This window comes from Acomys russatus, chromosome 18 (genome assembly GCF_903995435.1).
Source record: "Acomys russatus chromosome 18, mAcoRus1.1, whole genome shotgun sequence".
Lineage (NCBI taxonomy): Eukaryota > Metazoa > Chordata > Mammalia > Rodentia > Muridae > Acomys > Acomys russatus.
Window position 1 is genome coordinate 17,190,375 of NC_067154.1, and position 22,425 is coordinate 17,212,799.

The 22,425-nt window shown below is 42.7% G+C and overlaps 1 protein-coding gene across 1 annotated transcript; it reads left to right on the forward strand.

Annotated features, from left to right (window-relative positions):
- Window positions 1–125: 125 nt before the first annotated feature.
- On the forward strand, window positions 126–18,528 carry Esd (esterase D). The gene is made up of 9 exons (XM_051160830.1): window positions 126–243; window positions 3,517–3,591; window positions 4,664–4,752; window positions 8,247–8,345; window positions 9,267–9,391; window positions 12,605–12,724; window positions 14,012–14,110; window positions 14,993–15,160; window positions 18,296–18,528. Exons 2-9 carry the CDS (start codon window positions 3,524–3,526, stop codon window positions 18,374–18,376), a joined length of 849 nt encoding a protein of 282 aa, XP_051016787.1. The 5' UTR covers window positions 126–243; window positions 3,517–3,523; the 3' UTR covers window positions 18,377–18,528.
- The last annotated feature ends 3,897 nt before the right edge of the window (window positions 18,529–22,425 follow it).

Sequence of the window (22,425 nt, forward strand, 5' to 3'; positions counted from 1 at the left end):
GCCCCGAGGGCGGGCTGGGGAGAGGAGAAGGGGGGGAGGACCTTGTGGGCAGGGTCGTAAGAATGTCACAGAGATAGCTGCCAAGGACGGGGCGGCACGATGGGCGGAGCCTCTGCGTAGTCCCCGCCCTCTAGGGTGGAGCTGGCAGCTGGTGTGAGCGGGGCCAGTAGGGCCGGATTCCTAGCGGACATATTGAAGCTCCACCCTTCTCTTCTGGTGTGTTCCGAGCTTCCCCGCACCGAGGTAAGATGGGGGAAGCGTCGAACCCTAGGCGTCCTCCACCGCCTGAGTCTGTCCTAGACCTGCGGCGGTGATAGCGGCGGCGGGAGAGCGGTGATGATCCCAGCGCCGCCCAGCCGTAGCAGGGCGGACCCCGTCCCGCAGGGCCTGCTAATCGCATTAACTTCGGGGAGCTGGGAACATTGTGTGACCTGGGGCCCCAAGCCCGCTGGGAAGCTCGGGTTGGTGGGGTGCCCGCTGGTGCAAGCATTTCTCAGGGCATTCCCGGGCGGGGTCCCCGGGAACGCGTTCTGTTCCGGAACCCAGTCTGAGGTGCTGGCGAGGCCACTTAAGGCCCGGGCGACCCTTCACCCTGAGGCGTGATCGGCAGCGCTGGCGAGGTAGTGCACCCGGGAGCTGGGGTGTTAACAGTTAAGGTGTATGCTGCCCTCGATAGGTTATTTCTGGTTGGGTCGTCACAAAGATGACATTTATTATTAATTAATTAAATTTACTACCACTTTTGGGTAGGCCATGATAGGCCTAAAGATGAATCGTTTATAGTCATCCATTGAGAAGTTAAATGAATGAAAACCCAGGCTTCTATAACGGCATTGATTGTAGTAGTGGGACATACTAGTAAGAAAGTAGACTAAGTTTTATATATAATTGTCACGATGACAGTGGGATTTATTGATTGATTGACTTATTTATTTATTTTAGTTTTGAGACACTGTATAGTTCTTTCTGTCCTGGAACTCACTTTGTAGACCAGGCTGGCCTTTCAGTGTCTTTCGAGTGCTCAGATTAAAGGCATACACCACCAAGCCCAGCTTGATAGTGAGAATTTTGTAAGTTCAACTTTGAGACATTTCAGAGGTAAGTTAGGCTGTACAGGCAAGGGTCTGGAAACAGAAGACAATGAAAAAGAAAGTTGCCTGAAGATTAACGACCTAAGTTTAAACTTAAATGCCTTGAGTTTTAACTAGCTAGTGACGGTAGGACCTAGCAATTCTAGCACTAATGCTTAATTAATATAATTTATAATAATAAATTAATATAAAAGGCAGATTTATAATTTCCAACCCAAGAAGTGTAGTTAAAATTGAGGGAATGTGGTTAAGGGAGAAATATGTGATGAGAACTAGGAAAGGGGCCCGGTACAGGCAGGGGGTGTTTAATGAAATGAAACAGAATTTTTAGCAAGGAGAGGCTTTGAAATGGTGGTCAGTACTGTGAGTTTGATGCAGACAAAAAAAAAAAAAAAAAGTAGAATTGGACAGACAAATTTAAATTTCACTGTTTGTGATTCATTTAAAAATGATAGTAATGTAGTTTAGAACAGTTACTTTTCACACAGGAAAGTTTTGTTAAAAATATAATTATATAATATACTATGTCATATCTTGTTTATTTGACTTAAAATTGAACTTATAAGACAAATAATAGGAGAAGATTTTAAGCTTTTCTTTTGGGGGTTGGAGCATTCTACCAAATTGTGGTGGTTGGTGGTGGTGGTGGTGGTGGTGGTGGTGGTTTCCTTCCAGACAGGGTTTCTCTGTGTATCCTTGGCTGTCCTGGACTCACTTTGTAGACCAGGCTGACCTCGAACTCACAGTGATCTGCCAGCCTCTACCTCCTGAGTGCTGGGATTAAAGGCGTGCGCCACCACCCCAGCTCCAAGTTTTGTTTGTTTGTTTTTAAAGACTTTAACCATGTTTCTTCTGGCCAAATGGAAAGTTCTGAGTTAAAATTAACCAACAGTCAAAGAGCAGAGGAAATAAAATAATTGTGGTTTATTCTGATAGGTAAGTAACAATTTAAATAATACAAAAAGTCAGCTCTTTTTTTTTTTTTTTAAGTTTCTTGAGGAATAGAAGAAGTTAAAATTATTACTCATCAGCTCTACAAGTAACAATAAGTATTGTTTGTTAGGTACCAGGTATGTGCTCCGTGTGCCATGGTTTAAGGAAGCAGATGTCGTTTTAAGGAAACAAGATTTCATTGTGGAATAATTTAGCAAATAAATTGTATTCCTTGGTCTCATTCATATGTATGTACACACACACACACACACACACACACACACACACACTGTCTGCCTCTGTAATGTTAATGTTTTAAGAACATGAATGAGAATAACTAAAATTTATATGGAAAATTTACATGCTGTCTTCTAAGAGTTAATATTTCATAGGTGAAACACCAAGCTATCCATGAACAAACAACACTTTCTCTAAGTGTAGCTACCCTACTCCTATAGAATTGGTCTGTCTGGAATCAGCTAACGTGGCTCTGATTTCAGCCCACCAAAGCTCAAATCACACCTCTGCAGTGTAGGACTAAGTGTCCAGAGCTAAAGACAGAAGTGAAATTGCTCTCGTTTACAATTGTGCAAAGACATTCACAAACTTTGCTTTTAAGTCAGTGTCATACTTGTAAGTGTAGCTTGGAATAGCACCCAGTCAGCACCCAGTCACATCACCGAGGGGACCACCAGAGTGGGAACACCTGTGCCTGGTGTCTGTAACTGTATTTATATTTTATAGTATATAGAAACAGTGCTTCTAGGGTGGGAAGGAAATCTTCCTGTGAGAGAGACACATCAGAGTTATTTGATTGTTTTCTGCGTAGTAGGTATAAGAATGGTTTTCCAGTTTTTTCCGTGTATTTTCTGTTGAAAGATAATATATTTATATATAATGTTTAAATGTATCTTCATATGAAAACCAAACAGATTCATTGCAGGGAAAAGAAAACCAAGCTTTAAATTTTCCTGATAACAATCTATCCCTTTAATTCACAGCTAACAGGCTTACATTTGCTTGTTAATTTGTAGCCTTGGCTGTCCTGGACTCGCTTTGTAGACTAGGCTGGCCTGGAGGCCTGCCTCTGCCTCCCGAGGGCTGGGATTACAGGAGTGCACCACCAAGTCCGGCCAAAAGGAGAAAATGTTGGTCAAACAAAAATCTCTATCACTTTCATGCAAAAACTTATAGGATGAGTAATTGACATCATGCGTATAAAATGCCTGTGATGCTAAAAGTGCTCGGTAATTTTCTAAATTAAAAATAACCTAAGATGTCTTGAAAGAATGTGAGACAGTCCGTGACACTAACAGCTGCAGACCTCACTGATGAGGCCCAAGGTGTGGGCCTCTTCTCTAGAGACAAGTGTGGATCGATACAGAGGGGTGTGAAAGCTGTTCCATTCAGACAGTGCAGCCGAGAACAGTTGTTCCGAGGGGCTCAGGAATTAGAACGCCTTAGGATTTCTCGGATTCGTCTTCCTCCACAGGATAAGAATGGCGCTGAAGCAGATCTCCAGCAACAAGTGCTTTGGAGGGCTCCAGAAGGTTTTCGAACATGACAGGTAAGCAATTACAGTCACTTGTCATTCACTTCTAAACAAAACCTTCACTTACAACTCTGCTTTCCCTCCCCGACTGTCATCCGACAGTCTCACCAAACCTAACTGTTTCTGGATTGGTGCTGTGAGATAAAGGGGAGGAGCCTGCAGACTGTCTTCAGGTTTTGGCTTGATGGTTTTCTGAAAAACCAACTGTATTGCCGTTAAAAATTCAGAGAATGTCTTCCTTGTTGGTCTTCTAGTATAACAAAGAAACCTAGACTTGATTAACTTGGCAGCATAGCAGACATATGTGCCGCCACCTCCTTCTGGAATCTAACTAATAATGTCACTAGGTAAATGCATTAAACACACACACACACACGTATTAAATACACAAATATGTATGTGCACGCTGAGGAAGAGATAAAGAAGCAAAGGACAAAAGCTGAGAACAGTGTTTTAGATGCAAAAATGCAGATATTCACGTACTGTATAACTTAGCAAAGCCTAGAAAACTAAATTCTAAATGGAGAAGTGATACAAATATATATACACGCCTGACAATACCGGAAAGATAGAAATGGAGCTGAGGGGCAGGATGATTAGTTGAAAGTTAATTTTAAAAATCAGAGCACTCAGATTGTCTCAGCGTTCTCTATAGTCAGATAGCTGCTTTCCCAGCTCTGGCTGAAGGCTGAAGGTTTACTATCCATCGGAGGTAGGCATTTTGTATTGGTGACTTCCAGACACAGTCGGTGAAAGATAAAACAATGCAAGCAGATACAAGAATTGGCACACTGAATTTTTCCCAGTGGCTTCCAAAATCTGACAAGCTAGGCTTTTCTTCTTGGGAACTTGACATCTTGAGGCGAACAGGTGTTGCGATGGAGACCTTTTAATACAATTGTCCAGCTGGACTCCATTCAGCCATGGGTCAGTGGGTGACATTCTCCCCAGGCATACTGTTGTCAACCACACATTCAGTGTTTCTCTGCGAAACATATTCTTCCTTTTAACAAAATGCTAAATGGCTTACCTTCTGTCCTGATTAGCGAAGGGCGTTAATACTTTTCTGTGGTGGTTAACGTTACAGTGGTGAGCTGAAATGTAAAATGAGGTTTGCTGTCTACCTACCGCCACAGGCAGAGGGTGGAAAGTGTCCTGCACTTTACTGGCTGTCTGGTAAGTATTTTCCTTTTGAATTTCATAAAGGAATTTCATCTTACCTTTTTACTGTGACCTACTTATGTACTTTTTGAATCATTTATGAACACTTTGGCTGGGGCTGGAGGGGCAGCTCCGCGGCTTAGAGCTTGTGCCACTCTAGTAGAGGACTCAAGTTTGGCTTTTAGAATCCACACCCGGCAGCTTGCAACTTCGCTGTAACTACAGCTCCAGGGACCTAACAGCATCTGCTAGGTCCTAAGGGTACCTGGACCTGCACTCACACGTGCTCGCACACAGGCAGGGGCACGTAATTAAAACGTAATAAAGTAAAATGTTTTTAAAACTTAAAAGGCCATTGTACTCCATCCTGTAGCTTTTATCTTTGGGATAATTTCAGACTGAAGAGAATCACATTTATAGTTCCTTTTCCACTAGACCAAGTAACTTAGCTGAGAATGTAATGTTCAGTACTCAGTGATAAGGGTTTGGAAAATTTATACATACTTTGTGCCTGCCTAAGCCTTTCTGGACTTTGCAAAGACTTTAGCGGTCAAACAGAGCAATATTAGATGGAACTGGAAGGCAAGGATGCATGCATTAGGAACTTCCTGGATGTGCTCTGAATACTGAACTCCATAAGGCTTCCTTGCAGCAGTGGAAAGAGTCCAAAGAACATTGCGCTTCTCAACTGTGATTAAGATTTCCAATCAGACGATAGAACAGGTGGTGTGAGACAGGTGTACAAGAGCCCCTAAGTTTACTTCTCTTTCATAAAATATGAGCACAGCAACCATGAGGAGAGAGTGACAGCAACTGTCAACAGATGCTGTTTTGTTTTCATAAAGTTACTTTTTATGCTAACAAATCCTACCCAGGCATCCATCAAGGAGAATCCCCTAATGCCAGTATGAAAAAGAAAGTAAACATTTTATTTTAAAATTTAAGTGCAAATTTTATTTTAACACATAAAAATAAGAGCCTTTCTGTATCAGTTTCTTTCACGGTGACAAAACAGCACAACTAGAGGCAGCTCATAGAAGGAAGAGTTTATCTGGGATTATAGTTCAGAGAGGCCGAGTCCAGCATGGCAGTAAGCAGCATGCTATGCTGGCATCGGCAGGACTCTGTGTTCACATCCTCAACTGAAAGCATGAAGCAGACAGATCAAACTGGAAGTAGAGTGAGTCTATATACTCTCAAAACCCATCCCCAGGGACACCCTTCCTCCAGCAAGTAGCTTTCAACCTTCCCAAATGTGAGGGCTCCCTGGGAACACCACGGCTAGCATAGTGTTGTTCTAGAGGAAGCAAGAAGGGAATTCAGTTCAGCACAACTCAGTAGCTGCTGATGTCTAGTAGTTTCTAGAGTCTGACCTCAAGTAGTTTATTTTCAGCATATTTAGCCACAGCACAATTTGGTAAAACACTATGTAGGTTTAATTTTCTTAGCAATTATATTTTCTTACAAACTTGTTAACCGAGAGTAGCTCACTTATAACCTGACTAACCTAAACAATAGGAAAGGGAGATTAAAGAATACAATAATGAAACTGTAAGGATATCAGTTCCGAGGAATGATTCTCCTGGTATAGTCAGCAGGATTTCTTCTGCTGGAACTGGAGCAACTGGAACCCAAAACCTCAGCCAGAGCCCGGAGCCCCAAAGCCTTCCCTTGAGCGAGCATCCCGAAGTGGAGTGATGAATAGCCAAAACTATCCCAAGTCTCCAAAGGCCCTGTGTCCTGCTTTTGGCTCACATTTATATCTCCTCTCAGAATTTGTTCAAGGATATTTTTCAGCTGGTTAACAACCAATCTCCCCCACACGGTGGTTTGACTTCTAAGGGGATAAACATCACATGCTCTCTCACAAGTCTTTTTCTTATCCCCCACTTGTGATCTAAACAAAACTAAAACGCGTTTATCTCTCTTTCATAACTACATTGAAACTCTTTGTAAAGTATGTGTGACGTCTTCTATAAATATAGTTTCTATAGATTGACTACATCTGACATATTCCATAAATATAGGTGCTATAGATTGACTGAGAAAAACCAGCTCATAGTAAGGGTCTTGGGGGAGGATCTGGTGTGGCCTCAGCCACACAGGCTGTTAACCTAATCTGCTGTCAGCCTTCTGGGCAGAGAACAGGTTCTACATCTGTCCCTTTGAGGAGATAACCCTGTGTGTTTAACATTCCTGGTTCCCCTAGCGCTGATCTGTGAGCACAGGGACCTCCATGCCTCCCGTACCCAGACAACAACACCATCACCCGGGGACTAAGTGTTCAAATGCTTGAGTCTGGGGGTGGAGGGGGGCACATTTCTCATTGAAACCACTGCAGATTTTTATTTTCTTAAAAGGTTATGAGACCTGCCAACAGCAACAGCAATATAATTAGATACTTGGCTAGAAAACAAGCTAATTTTACAGCTAAAGATATATTTTTTTTATTCATTCATTAATTTATTTACTTTACGTCCCAGTAGGAAATTCCGTTCCCTCCTCTCCTCCCAGTCCCTCCCCCTCCCCTCCCCTCCCTCTCCCTGTGCCCCCCTCCTCCCTTTCTTCCCAGAGAAGTGGAGATTTCCCATGGGTATCAGCCTGCCTTGGCATATCAAGCAGGACTGGGCCTATCTTCTTGTCTTGAGGCTAGACAAGGTATCTTAGAACTCATGTAATTCATAGGAACTAAGTACTGTCCGAGGTCACAGACCGTTTTCTGGGTCAGCCCAGACCTATGCTTTTCCTGCTACTTACTTGTAGAGCGCTATTAAAATTGTATCCGTTGCTGAGAGACTATTAACACAGATCAGAATTGAAAGCTAACAGTGCACAGTATCTGAGCTTTGTGAGTACAAATATAGTTCCTGATGGTTTACATCAAGTGACAGGACAGTTGCCTTAGCGAGATACTGGACAGAGGGGGAGGGGGAGGAAGGGAGAGAGAGACCATGGAAATTAAGTCCTGATTGCTTGAATCCTCATTATGTCCAAGGTACCATTCATGGGACATCACATGTGGCCATAAGTGATCAGCCTATGAGGAAGAGGCAGGCAGTTCTGTCGCTAGTTTTCAAATGACAGAGTGGAGGCACAGTAAGGATCCTGTCCCAAGCCAAATCTGTGGGTCCCAAGAGCATTCAACTATCAACTTTAATGTTGCCTGTAACTTTGTGGTTATCAATTTAATACTGGTTATGGGTAGACTTAGTCTCTGTTCTGTTGTGGGCTAATTACTATAAATGTCTCCTAGTTCATTTGTAGCATATGCATTTCAGTAAGCTTCATTGTTCCACTAGTATTCAAATTCTTGGCAATGACCTTCGGAAAAGGGCTGCCGGGTTGGGTTCAGCTCAGGCATCATTGCTAGTTCACTTTTGGCCACCGATGTGAGCATCAGTCTTAGGTACCTGATAGTTCTAAGCTAGCTGGTTTTCTGTATAATAAAATATTAGAGCTTGTATAATATTCACGGTGCAGCTTAACATAACAGCCTTTTTCATCTTCAGGTTTAACTTGCACGGAGCAAAACTTCATATCAAAGTCTGGCTATCAACAAGCCGCCTCAGAGCACGGCCTTGTCGTCATCGCTCCGGATACCAGCCCCCGTGAGTGTTGTTCAAAATGCTTTACAAACATGCAACCCTTTACGTCTAAGTCATGAGTAGAATGGTGCTCATTTTACAATTCTTCTCAAGTTTTTGCTGTTACTATCTTTTGGTCTTTCAAGCACGATCATGGCTCTGAAGTACCACCACACCGGGAGTAGACTGGGGAAATGGGATGAAATCATTCCAAAGAACATTAGGAGACATTTTCAGGTCAAGATCATGATTTTTAACATTGACATCTGTCTTCCTCAAGGTTATGATGAGGAAGAGAATTAAAGAAGTGTAGGTAGAGGCCCGAGCATGGTAGTGCACGCCTTTAATCCCAGCACTTGGGAAGCTGTGAGTTCGAGGCCAGCCTGGTCTACAAAGTGAGTCTGGGACACCCAAGGCTAACACAGACAGAACCTGTCTCAAAAACCAAAGGAAAAAAAATAGGAAGAAGAAGTGTAGGTAGACCGGGAAGGTTGACAGGGAAAGCCTTGCAACACAGTCCTGGAAAGTAAAGAGCATGCTTGTGAGAGAGTAAGGGTGTATATTTTCAGAGTATGTAAGAGGAAGTTCAAGCCGTGGTAGTTTACCTCATCCCCTGAATTCTCTGGTTGGAAGGTCATTCCCTCTCTGACCTCATTGGCCAGAACAAATGACAGGTATTCAGATAAAGGGGTCCAGAAAGTTGAATCCCATTATGTATAAAGTAGAAGAGAGTTCATAACGCTTCCTGAGAGCCCCACTGTGTGGACTCCAGGTCAGCTCAGTGTGTGTGGTGGGGGTTGTTACTTGACTGTGTAGCCTAGGCTGGCAGGCTGACTAATGAGTTCCCTGTGTCAGCCTCCCAAGTGCTGACATAGGCAGGTGCCACTGTGCCCAACTGAAAACCCGTTACCAACTCTGGGGAGTCACTGTCCTCTTCCTTGCTAGGTGGCTGCAATATCAAGGGAGAAGATGACAGCTGGGACTTCGGCACTGGTGCTGGGTTTTACGTGAATGCTACTGAGGAGCCCTGGAAAACTAACTACAGGATGTACTCTTATGTGACAGAGGAGGTAATTTAATTGGCCTTGTAATTATTCATTGATGACCACTGAGAGCTTGGGCTTTAGATACAAAGCCCTTCCAAACTTGAGAATTTTAATGTAGGAATTGGCACTGGAAAACCAGTTTTAATTTAGGGGAAGTTCCAAGGTCTACTCATAATATGGTTGCGGCAGTTTTAAGTTAACAGTAAGTGTAAATTCGAGGATTTTTGGTCACATTCAGATGGGTGCACACTTTCCAGGATAGCTAGAGAGTAGCATGTAAGACAGCCCTTCATGTCCTAGAGCTGGTTCAGGCCGGTTTCTCATATAGCTAACAAGGTCTTCATTAGGAAGGGCGAGTGGCAAAGCATGACTTGGTGTATGCATTTCCCCGGATGTTATCACTTAGATCATGAAAACTCAGAAACAATTACATTTGAGTCAGTTTATGGTGAGTGGTTTGTTGGTTTTGGTGACGGGGTCAAACTCAGGATCTCACGTATACGAAGCGAGAACTTTCCCACGGAGTTGTCCGCCAGCTCCCAGTCACCCACAGTTTTTACACCCTAGATAGCAATTATGTTTTGGTGAAATCTGGACTTTTACATTTTATTCATTTTTTGTTTTGTTTTGATTATGTTGGTGTGTCTTTTTCCTGTTAGCATCTGTTCATTGCACATTATACTAGGTCACAGCATTTCCATACAAGCAATACGTCCCCCCCGCCCCCCACTTCTCCATTCCCTTGCTGCTAGCTATTCCTCTATCAGGCATGTGCAGCCTGCAGCATGTGGCCACATGCATTCTAGAATAGCTATGAATACAGCCCAACACAGAACAGTAAGCTCAAGTAAAACTTTGTGTGTGTGTGTGTGTGTGTGTGTGTGTGTGTGTGTGTGTTTTCTTAGTTGTGTCATTCTTAAGTGTGAGCTCTATAGCTGACAAGACCATGTTGCATTTGGACACCCTACTTGGTTCTTTCATGGTATATACACATAAATGATTTTATGTATCTATATAGAATCTAGGATCCACAAATGAGAGAAAATGTGAATTATTTGTCTAACTTAATTTGCGTAAAATGTTATTCCATAATGCAGTCATATTTTTCTTGGAGATGATGTAATTTCATTCTTTATGCCTAAATACAATCTCGTGTGTATGTGCGTGCGTGTGTGTGTGTACATCACATTTTTGTTACCTATTCTTCAGTTGTTGGGATTCTCGGTTGATTCCATAATTTAGGTATTATGACTAGTGCTGCAGGAAGCATTGATGTGCAAATGTCTCTGACATATTAACTACTGTGTGGGTCCAAGGATTCAGACTCAGGTTGTCAGCTTAGAGGCAAGTGCCTTTACCCTCTCACTAGCTCTGGGCACTTTTTAATTGAAAAGTGTGTATCAGTTCCTGCCATTTCATTGTTTTTCATTTGTCTATCCACTGTTATACCATGGCGTGTTCTTTACTCGAGCCTCACAAGTGTGTTTATTGCTCTTTGGTACATAGGATTCCTTGGTAATGTTGCCCTAGTAGTCATGAATTCTTTTAACAGTTTATCATGCAAGTTTTTGCTTTAGTTATGAAGGATAGTTTCGCTGGGTATAGTAATCTGAGTTGACTTATTTTGGTGCTTAGAATGTATCACTCCATGCTCTCCCAAGTTTTAGGGGTTTGGTTGAGAAATAATTCATCTCATCTTCTGTCCCTAATGTTCCATCCTCTGTAAACTATCCATTCTGCTAGTGAGGCTTCCTACTAAATTTTTTATTTGATCAAGATCTTTTCATTTAGAAATTTCAGTTGGATTTTAGTAGTTTTTCTTCTGTTCAATTCTTTCATATCCTGCATTGATGTCCTTATTTTATTTATTTATTTATTTATTTATTTATTTATTTATATTGTTTTCAAATTCACTTAGCTTATTTATCATTAAACATTTTTATCGTTGTCCTCTTGAATTCTTTGGCTGAGACTCCATATAACATCGGCTGAGTAAGTACATAAATTCGTGTCTGAGCCAAGAAGAAAGAAATGAGGAGGCAACAGTAGAAGGAAGGGGAGTACTGGGATGTTGTTAAGACCCCATGTTAAAGCTGTGGTTGTTGTAGTTAAAAAGTGGAAAGGGGAAAGGTGAAGAAGAGAGGAAACAGGTCGGAATGTGATGGTGCATTTATGGACGGTGCATAGGAACAATGCAGTAGAATAGCACGGGTGCAGAAATAAATGGATCACAGAACAATTATAAAACTACTTAACAATAGAAAAGCTAACACAAGACAGGTCAGTGTGCAAAGACAGACCATGTTTAAAACATAAAAACAAAGTCAAATCATTTTTCTAAACGTAGCTTGGGTCAGTGATTCTTCCTTGGTGAGATGGTTCTGAGTTCCCTCCCTCCCTGTAATGTTTCATGTGACTGACTGGGTTGAGTTTCTTCTCCTAGAGCCAGCAGCCCTCTGCATGGAATGTTGCTTTGAAGGAAGCATCCACCCAGTAGCCCTCATATGCTGGGTGGTCACACTTCCTCTTGCTGTTGCCCTTTTCACTTGGAAGTATTTGTCTTAAGGTCCTGGCTGCCTTTGACTGTTTGTACTTCCACAGCCTCTGTGTACTTTCAGATCATGATCATGTTATTATAAAATTTCAGTATTATCCTAATTTTAATAATTCATAATCCTCCCTGTACTTTATACATTTTTCCTAATGTAAAGTATTTGTATTTTGAAAACACTTTTTAGCATAACAAATATTACTGTTATGTTTGGTATAATTTTCCTCCCTAAGGTACTCGTTCCTTAAAGCATTTTTAAGTTTTTAAGACAGTAAGAGCACGTGCTGCTGTCAAGCCTGCAGACCTGAATTCTATCCCCAGAACCCACCTGGGAGGAGAGAGCTGAGCACCACAGGTTGTCCTGTCAGCTCCAGAGGGGTGCATAGTACACACACATGTGGGACAATAAATAATAAATAAGTAAATATGAGGGCAGAGTTAGAACATTAGAGTTCTTCTTCATCTTCTTGACTTTATCTATTGCTTTAAAAGAACATCTGCACACACACTTGTCAGTGACATATAAGTAACCATTTTCTGAGGGTTTTTTTTCTTTTAATGTTCACTAGTTTGAGCCACTGTAGAACTGTGCTTTTAAAGTACTGACTGTGCCACTAATACATGTAACTTTGTCCGACTTCTTTCCTCTGAGACCTTTTATTGTGTTCTTCATTTTTTTTTCCTAGCTTCCACAACTCATAAATGCCAATTTCCCAGTGGACCCACAGAGGATGTCTATTTTTGGTCACTCCATGGGAGGCCACGGAGCTCTGGTTTGTGCTTTGAAAAACCCTGGAAAATACAGAGTAAGTTAACCCTAACTTCATTGATGCAGCACTTCTGAGGATAGTAGAGAATTTCAAAGGTGTGCCTTAGAATCAAGGATTAAACATTTCTAGGGTTAAGGGCTTCAGGAGGTTAGCAGACAGTGTCAAACTTGACCCCATGACACATGCTGTAAGACTATGGCATTCCATCTAGAAGCACTAGAAAAATACAGCTTACGTTTTCGTTGCTCCTTTTTACACTATACTTTTGAACGTATTTTGCCTCGGGATTGCAAGTCTTGATTAGTATTATTATATGGCACTATCTGTATATCATTTATTTAGGTTTTTGGGGTTTTTGTTTTGTGTGTGTGTGTGTGTGTGTGTGTGATCTTTGTAATGCTGAATCTGACTGCCTATAGTGGAGGATAGTCATATTTTACGCCTTTTATGTTTTTACTGCTCTGAATGCTAGTTGGACTGTAATTTGTTGGAAAAGCCTCTCCCAGCACCCCCTTCCACCCGACCCCATCACCTGCTTCATTTAAGGCTTTGTAGATTTTCTTTTCCCTTAATGAGCAAAGAGTGAAAACCCACAACTGAACTACCAAATCCAGCAACTAAAATGAAGTGTGCTTAAAAGTAGGGATGCATGTTTTAAAACCAGCTGTTTGGCATATTTTTGATCGGTTTCATCCTTAGGAAGGACTGCCGTCATTTCAGGCACACTACTGAGGGACACAGTGTTGCTCAGAGCAGTCTCATTACACCACACTAGAGCAGAAGGGTTTAGTTTTCCAATTTTTCTACAGTGAGTCAGTGAATTTATTGTCTAACGTAGAAAAAGTGAACTTCATTTTTTTTTATGAACTTAGCTTTTTGTCTTTTAAAAATACAAGTAGCCCTGTGAACTGTACAGACTGAGCGTTCTAAAGCTGAGAGATGCACTACTGCCCCGCTGTGAGTCAACACTGTTGGAACAGCAAGCTGTGCTGGAAATGCCGCTGTGGAGAGGCAGTCCTTACGCCTCATTTAATGACACTTCACTAAGGAAGGCTTCAGAGTTTAGATCATTACAGATACATTGTCAGTGGAAAAAAGAGTAGACAACCCGAGTACAAACTTTTGTTTGTAGCTACATTGACTTCTAAGGCACTCTTTGCATTAGAAACTTGGGTTTGTGAGGTTTTGAAATCGATTATACAAAGCCATAGCATGAAGAGGCCACAGTTGCAGGGCTTTTGTATTAAGAGTTGCAAGTTACAGACATCTGAATTTGATTTAGCAAAAATTATAACATCTTTAAATTTCCTTTTGTCTCTAAAGTCTGTGTCAGCATTTGCTCCAATTTGCAACCCAGTGCTCTGTCCTTGGGGTAAAAAAGCATTTAGTGGCTACCTGGGACCAGATCAAAATAAATGGAAGGTAGGTGATGGGCCACTGCTTCTATGCTCATTCTTAGGTTTTCAGGTTTGTCATGCAATCATACATACATAGGGATATACATACAAATGTACATACATACATACACATAATCATGTATGTTGACTATTGTGTAGTTACTCCTCCATGCCCATGGGTGCTACATCTGTAGACTGAACCAAAAGATACTTTCATTTAGTCAGATTAGTAGTTAAAATTCAAACCTTTTCTCATTGTCTTGGTTCTTTGCTGTCTGACTTTAACACTGTAGCAGGTGCTGGGAGTAATACAGAGTAATTTAATCTAGTAATTTAAAGGACTCGGGAAGACATGTGTGGGTTGCATGCAGACATTGCTATTTTATATAAGTTACTTAAGTATTGCAGCTGTTGAGATCTTTTATTGTTTGTTTTTGTTTTGTGTTTTTCAATTTTTCTAGACAAAGTTTCACTGTGTAGCCTTGGCTATCTTGGACTAGCTTTGTAGACCAGGCTGGCTTCGAACTCATAGCGATCCATCCGCCTGCCTCTCCATCCCAGAGTGCTGGGATTAAAGGCGTGCGCCACCACGCCCTGCCAGCTGTTGAGATCTTTGAGAGGGTTCCACAACCAATCCTTAGATACCCAGGGGCAACCACACAGCAGTGACCCTGGCCTGCAGTTGTCCTGAGTCACGGCAGCTGTCCTGAAACTGCTCTCTCGGCTGCTGACTGCCTTTCTATTTCCAAGTTACCATCACTTCTAATTAGTTTTTTAAAATCTAAACAGGATGTCTGACTGACTTAGACTAACAGTTAAAACAATTTTAATTTTGCTTCTGGTACAGTATATTCTGGGAAATATCGCTGTGACACGTTTAAGTTTTCATTGTTTCTTCATCTCACAGGCCTATGATGCGACCTGTCTCGTGAAGTCCTATTCGGGGTCCCAGATTGACATATTAATTGATCAGGGGAAAGATGACGAGTTTCTATCGAATGGGCAGCTGCTCCCGGATAACTTCATAGCTGCCTGCACAGAAAAGAAAATCCCTGTTGTCTTCAGGCTACAAGAGGCAAGTATGGGGAAACCTTAGCTTGAGCTAAATTGCAACACTCTTTAAAAAAAAAATTATATTCGACCCTTTTAACTTTTATTTTAGATACTGTAAGCTATAGGGTAACACTGAGTAAGAATATTTACTTACTTTAATGCACTTGAAGTGAAATGTGTGATATCTAAATTAAACAAGGAAGCCTTTGGCAGTGAGATACAAGTGCAGTGTTTGCTCGTTGTCAGGTTGTGCAAAAGGAGAAGCTGCGGCTGAGCGGTGGTTGCTGCCCCCACACTGTTATTGTCGGGTGTCTGCGGTTGCCCACCACCCCTTTGCCAGGCTTCATGCACGCCGTGGCCTCACGGACTCAGCACTGTCTGGTCTCACAGGCACTTGCTCTCGCTGCTTCCCTCTGCTGCTGCGCTGCTTGCAGTCCTAGCGCTGTGAGCGTGAATCACAGGTGCCTCACAAACTGTCTCTGAAATACGTGACCGTCCACTATCGACCTCTTGGTGCTGCTCTCATTTTAGAATGCTTACTTTTATTTTTTTGAAAACACTCAAAAGGTTCAGAACATCGTAGAAACAAAATTAATCTCAAAGTGAAAAATGAAAATCATATGATCATGATTTATAAGAACTTATCTGTTGAAATTAAAGGTGATATGTCAGACATGTCTACCTAAAGTGTAACTAATGCTCAAGACAAGGTCTGGCCAGTGTGCAGTGTGGTCCACCGCAGTTCACACCATGCTTTCATAGTATTAGCCCATCTGCAGTCTTCATCCTAGCAAAGGAGGCCGTTCCTTTTCTGCACTTTGGCTTCATAGATCTGCCACCCTTAGAGAGCGAACAGCTGTGAGTTTCTAACCTGAGGTCATAGCGTGTGCTGGAACCACGCCTCTTAAACAACATCCTGATCACAATTGCTGTTCTGTCCTCTTTCCAGCCTTTTCTAGGCGATGCTCTGTGCTTCTGAAGAGCCAAGGGATGAGTAAGAGCTAGCACAAGGGGAAGCTGGGTGTAGCGTGCTACGTCTCTAGCTTACACAGGCTTAGTAATGTTTATAAGGGTAGCTTGATAGTGTGTGATATATAAAAATGTCTGTGTGTATATACATATATACATGTGTGTGTATATATATGTGTGTGTGTATATAAATATATATGCATACATTTACCCCCATATATTAGGTTTATGTATGTGTGTATATTCCATCCTTAAGTGATTTATTTAGGTTTATATCACCATTTCTCATCATAATTGCATTTGGTTCAAGAGGCAATCTGAATTCCAAACCCCAAGTCCAGTTTGCTCCTAAGCTTGGCACCGTGTCTGACTGCATCCACTTCAGCTGTAAGCTGTAGTCGTATTTTGTTCAGATGACCTTAGCTGCTTGGCATTAGCATTTGGATGCTTTGTCACTTCCCCTGAGCCTGGACCAGAAAAGTCTGATTTTTTTTTTTTTTTCTGTAGAGCTTCTGCTCCAGCAAAGTCTAGCACCTAGACTCTGTGACTGTTAAATGAGCAAATAAAGCTCTTTCAACCATCTTCTCCACTAACTCAGGGTTCGACCTGAGCTGTTCTAGTTGGATGTAGAAGATCTGTCGGAAAGCACTGCCTTTTGACGTAGATGTCCACAGTGTGTGGTGGGCACTGCTTCCTATGTGAGAGTTGACAGAAGACTGAAAGAGTGTGTTTATATTCCCGGAGCCAGCCTTTCCATTTAAAGGCTGGAGTAGAGGAGAAAAGGCCCCAAGTGTCGCTAAATATAGGTAACTGCACAAGCTGCTTAACAAACAAGATGACTAAGACTGATAGCCAGAACCCTGACCCTGTCAAGGGAGGCACGCTTAGCTCTGCCTGTCCGCCTCCAGCAGAGCGCCAGGAGCTTGGTGTGGTCTCTTGCCTTTTGGTGGATATTTTTAAAACTCCATGGCAGGCAGCAGCCATAGCTCTAATCATCAAGAGGTGGGAAATAAAAGGAACGCCAGGGCATGGTCTTGATCATGACGACCCTGACCCTCCTGTCTGATGCACGTCCACACTTGAAGACAAGTTATTTTTAAGTTACTAGAGTTCATCGACGCTGGCACTTATTATTCCTGCTGAAGCCAGGGTGGATTGCGTCTGCATCCCCTCTGCCATTAGCTCTCAGTGATGGGGTAGATGGGGTAGATTCAGGCCTGTCTCAGCTGCTTGGCTCATCACGTTTTCCTTCTGCTTGCCCCTTCTGATGGAGGGTTTAATGAAGTATTCCTTTCTTCTCAGAAAAAGACAGGATATGGGTAGGAGACTTTTTTTTTTTTCCTTTTCCTTTCTCTCTCTCTCTGGGTCAAGGATTGTTTATGTGTATGTGCTTGTGCATGTAAAGGCTAATGGTGAACATCAGGTGTCATTCCTCAGATACTGTCACCATTTAAATTGGGGGGAGGGGAGAAGGAGCAGGCAAGATACAATCTCTCACTGTCCTGGGAAGCCAGATAAGCCACTGTGGCTGGCCAGCAAGCTCCAAGGACTCGCCTCCCTCACCCTAGGCTGTGTGTGCAGCCACCATACACCTGGCTTTTTCCCCTCTGTGGTTCTAGGGATTGAACTCTGGTCCTCATAGTTGCAAAACAAACACTTTACCAGCTGAGTCACCTCCCCATAGCAGAAGTAGAATTCCTAGCTTTGGTGTGTGACGGCTATGGTTGACTTCTTCAACAGTGTTAAAGCCTTTGGGCATTTTTGTGTTCTTTCTCCATATTGTTTGTATGTACTTCCCTTGTCTTTTAGTAGTTGCTATTATTTTTATGTCAAATGTGCTGCTTCTAAGGATTAACATGTCTAGCCCATGTTTCTAACCTGATTTTGCTGCTGCTTCTCAATGTGGCCACATGTCTCCTTTGCCCATTTAATTAACATACCATCATCCCTCTTTGCACGTTAGTGGCAACATTTAGAAACTAGGATATACAGAATGTTTGATTTCCCTTTCTATCTTTGCTGCTTTTTAAATAAAACACAAAGATGACAACCTGTATTCTGATTAAACCTTACTTAAAGTCCTTGGACCATGCACAAGCATCTTAAGTGACAGGAGAGTGAGTCATAAGAGAGACATTTAACATTGGGGTTTCTGAATGGGAGACCAATGTCTTATTTTGTCTTCTAGGGTTATGATCACAGCTACTACTTCATTGCAACCTTCATCACTGACCACATCAGGCATCATGCAAAATACCTGAATGCATGAAACGCTTCACACCGAAGAATCTCCTCAGGATTATACAAATTGAAATAAGCAGAATTGCTGAGTAAAAGATTTTTGATTTCCTCTCAAAAGATCATCCTCCTGCAGTTGAATCACTTTTCTGAATAAATGTATCAAACTTTCTGGTTTAAAAAGGTTGTTTTTGGTTGGTTGGTTGATTGGTTGGTTGGTTGGTTGGTTTTGCCAGTATTCACATAGGCATTTAATGCTTGACAGTTTTTCTGAGTCATTTGGAAATCCCTGTTAAACAGCCTCCAGTCATAGCCTGTGAATACCGTTCTCTTGGAGTTGTTATGTCAGAGAATTTAAAGGAATCAGCACAAATCTCTCATCCCTCCAGACATTAAGCCACTGGCTGTCCTTGTTGTGTACATCTTCCTCTCCTGTCTATCAAGGACTTGATTTTTAGAAGGTGTTGGGTAACTGATTACTAACAGGACAGGGAAGTGGGCACAGAAGCCTTGAGAAAATGCCCATCATCACACAGCTGTGTCCGGCAGACTTCCTCAGCTGCAGTTCAAGGTTTTTTCCCCCTGTTGAACTGAATGCATATGTAAATACTGGTTTGCAGTTTATTGAATCTCTCAAGATTATAAACCCAATAAAACCCAACCTGAAAATTACAATAAAGCAGAGTAGTAAACTGTAGGCTACTATAAGCACATACTTTCTCTTAGTTAGATAGAAAAATTTAACTTAGTGGACTTGGAGAAGTCGTTGGTCTCTGTAAATACCAACACTGCTCCCTGAAGAATTTAATAGACAAGTTTTGTGAAACCTGACAGGGAGCCTGATTGCCTTGGGTTTTTCTGTTAGCGCAAAGGTTCTGTCCTAGTTTGCTTTTTCTTGTGTTTAGGGTAAAACACCATGACCAAAAGCAAGTTGAGGAGGGAAGGGTTTGTTTCACCTTACACTTGCACATTGTAGTCCATCATAGGGAAGTCAGGGCAGGTACAAGAGAAGTGCTCTTGACTGGTTTGCTCTCCATGGCTTGCTTAGCCTACTTTCTTAGAGTACCCAGGACCACCTGCCCAGCACCAGCACTGTCCATAGTGGGCTAGGCCCTCCTATATCAAGAAAATGCCCCACAGACTTGCCTATAGGGCAATCTAATGATGGTAAATTCTGTAGCTCTGCTACCCCAAGTTCTTTGTCATAGCACTTTTAGGATTTTTGTGTGTGAGAGCATGTTTGTGAAAATGTGTATGTATGCAACTGTATGTGAATGCCTCCACGGTCTCTGCCCATCTATCTGGTTGGCCTGGAGCTCACCAAATAGGCTAGCCTCTCTGGGCTCCTCCAACTTTGCCTCTTAAGTTTAGGAGTTACCTAGCCATCACCACATTGGGCATTTTAAAATGAGGTCTCGGGGTTGAACTCGTGTCTTCGTGCTTATGAGACAAGGACTTTACTAGCAGCCGTCTCCCTAGCCCCAGTTTTAGGGATTCTTCTTTTTAAAGTAGATATTCTAGTTTGCTGTGATAAACACCATTGACTAAAAGCAATCTGAGGAGGAAAGGGTTTCTTCCAGCTTTCAGTTTTAGTCCATCATGAAGGGAAGTCAGAGCAGGTATTAAGATGGGAACTGAAGCAGAGACCATGGAGGAACTAACTCTGTCTATTAGGACTTGGGACAGCTTTGTACAACCCAGGACCATCTGTCCTATGATGGCAGACTCACAGTGGGCTGGGCCCTCCCACCTCTCTCTCTCTCTCTCTCTCTCTCTCTCTCTCTCTCTCTCTCTCTCTCTCACACACACACACACACACACACACACACACACACACACACACACACACACACACACACACCAAAAAAGGACTTCTGGCCTATATAGCTGAGGCAGGAAATAGAAGGTAGAACATCACCCAGCAGGCAGAAAGGACTCTGGGATAGAGCCACGTGTGGGGAGATTCTACAGGCAAGAGGTGAGGAGGACAGAGGCGTGGTACCTGAACAGAAGTAACCAGCCACGTGGCAGAATGTAGATTAGAGTGAATGGATTGTTTTAAGTCATGAGCTAGTTAGAGTGAACAGCCTAGCTGTATGGCCTAGGTATTTGTAAAAATATTCTGAGTCTCAAGAGTCTTTATTCTGAGAGCTTGGGGCCAGGAGGGAAAAAACCTACAACACCTGTGGGCCAATATGATGGCACCATTTCCTCAGTTCAGGTTCCCTCTTCCCAGATGACTCTAGCTTGTGTGGAGGTGACAACAACCTGACTAAGCAGCATAGGTTACTGTGCACACTCAGAGTACACAGCAAATGATGATCAAAGAAGGCACATCAGGTCCTTCAACTTAGGAAAGCAGTGCCTTTTAGATGTATAAATTACTTTACCTGTTGCTGCAAGGAAAATACCCCCCTGGTGGGGGGGGGGGCACTGAAGGGAGAGCATTTATTTTAGTTCACTGTTTGGCAGGACAGTCCGTGATGGTGTGCAAATCGTGGCAGGGGCAGCTGGATAGTGCACAGTCAAGAAGCAGAGAGATTAAGGAGTTGGCAGCTTGCCTGCTCTTTCGGATTCTGTCCAGGGCTTCACCCCTTAAGGACCACCCAACAGAACATGAGTCATCTTCCCATCTCTTCAGCCTAATCTAGAAATCCCTCCCAGGTTCCTGGAGGCTTGTCTACTAGACGATTCTAGACCCTGTCAACTTGACAGCATTAACCACATTAGATGTAATTGTAAAGACACTAGAGATCACTATAGTTTAATATTAGAGTAAGCTGAGCCCTAGAATAAACGGCACACGAAATGATTCCAATCTTGGGCCCACAGTTAAAAACCACTTAATCTACAAGTCTCTCGCCTAGTGATTAGTTTTTGAGTTAGGTTCTGTTAGGTGAGGCTTTAGCCAGAGAAGTGGAATGAGTAGGGTATGAATTTTGTTTTGTGTTTCATTTTTCAAGGCAGGGTTTCTCTATGTTAGCCCTGGCTATCCTAGAACTCACTCTGTAGACCAGGCTGGCCTCAAACTCACAGAGATCCACCTGCCTCTGCCTCCCGAGCCTCCCGAGCACTGGGATTAAAGGTGTGTGCCGCCACCATCACCCAGCAACAAAGTCTTTTATAAATGAGTTGGCTTCTGTGACCGTAGACCTGGCTAAGCAAAGCTAGACAGGCACTGGGCAGCTGTAAGGAGCTGAAGGTGACAAGAGGGAGGTCTGGCCCTAGTGTCAATTCCAGCCATCACAGTTTTCTCTCTAATGCCCTCTGACCTACTGAGGGGGCCACCAGAGCTTCCTCTCCCTCAAAGTCAGTTAGGAACGTAGAACCTCAAAAAGAACCGAATAACAGGGACTTACCTAGCCAAGCAGGCACACTGTTCTGAGAAAATAGGCTCTTTTGTTTGATATAAATGCTAAGTAGATAATCACTGACCTAGTATAGCTGCAACAAAGGCAAAGGGCGATTACAACGCAAGTGGCCATTACGGACAGACAGCTAGCCAGGACATCTGAACCTGCCTTTATGTAAATCCTAACCTTCAGGGACACAATTATCTATTTATGCCTAACACATAATTGTAAGAGGAATTTCTGCCCCCTTCCCCCACAAAAGAAAAGCTCCCCAAAGAATCCACCTCAATGGCTTTATTGTAAGCAACAGAAACCATGCGACAGAATTAAGTTAAGAAGAGAAAAGGCAAGCGGATTTCACACAGGTGCCCTGCACAAAGGTAAATACAACCACCTTACCTAAGACATGGTAGTCAGCTGACAGACTGTGTCTGAGACATGACAGAGAAGCCTCAACCATGGAACATCAGTAAGTTAGGTCTGCCCAAACAAGACCGGAACAGTGACACCAGCTGGCACCCTAAAGCAGATGGGAGCAATGCCATAGGTCCCCACTTCTAGATGAAGAAGTATAAGGAATTAATGACTGCAAGAGACGGAGACTCAGTCTTCTTCAAGTATTCATTGCTAAAGACATAAACAACCTCGTGAGCAGCACTAAATGGACTCAGCAGGCGCTGTTTGTATATTTATCCATATACCTATATGCAGCAGTAATGGAGAAAAA

What these genes read in the sequence shown, in the direction of transcription:
- Esd (XM_051160830.1), top strand. Translation starts at nt 3,524, where the DNA reads ATGGCGCTGAAGCAGATCTCCAGCAACAAGTGCTTTGGAGGGCTCCAG. An exon ending in ACTCTTATGTGACAGAGGAG is followed by an intron (nt 9,392 to 12,604) that starts GTAATTTAATTG and finishes TTTTTTTCCTAG; the next exon opens with CTTCCACAACTCATAAATGC. An exon ending in TTGTCTTCAGGCTACAAGAG is followed by an intron (nt 15,161 to 18,295) that starts GCAAGTATGGGG and finishes TTTGTCTTCTAG; the next exon opens with GGTTATGATCACAGCTACTA.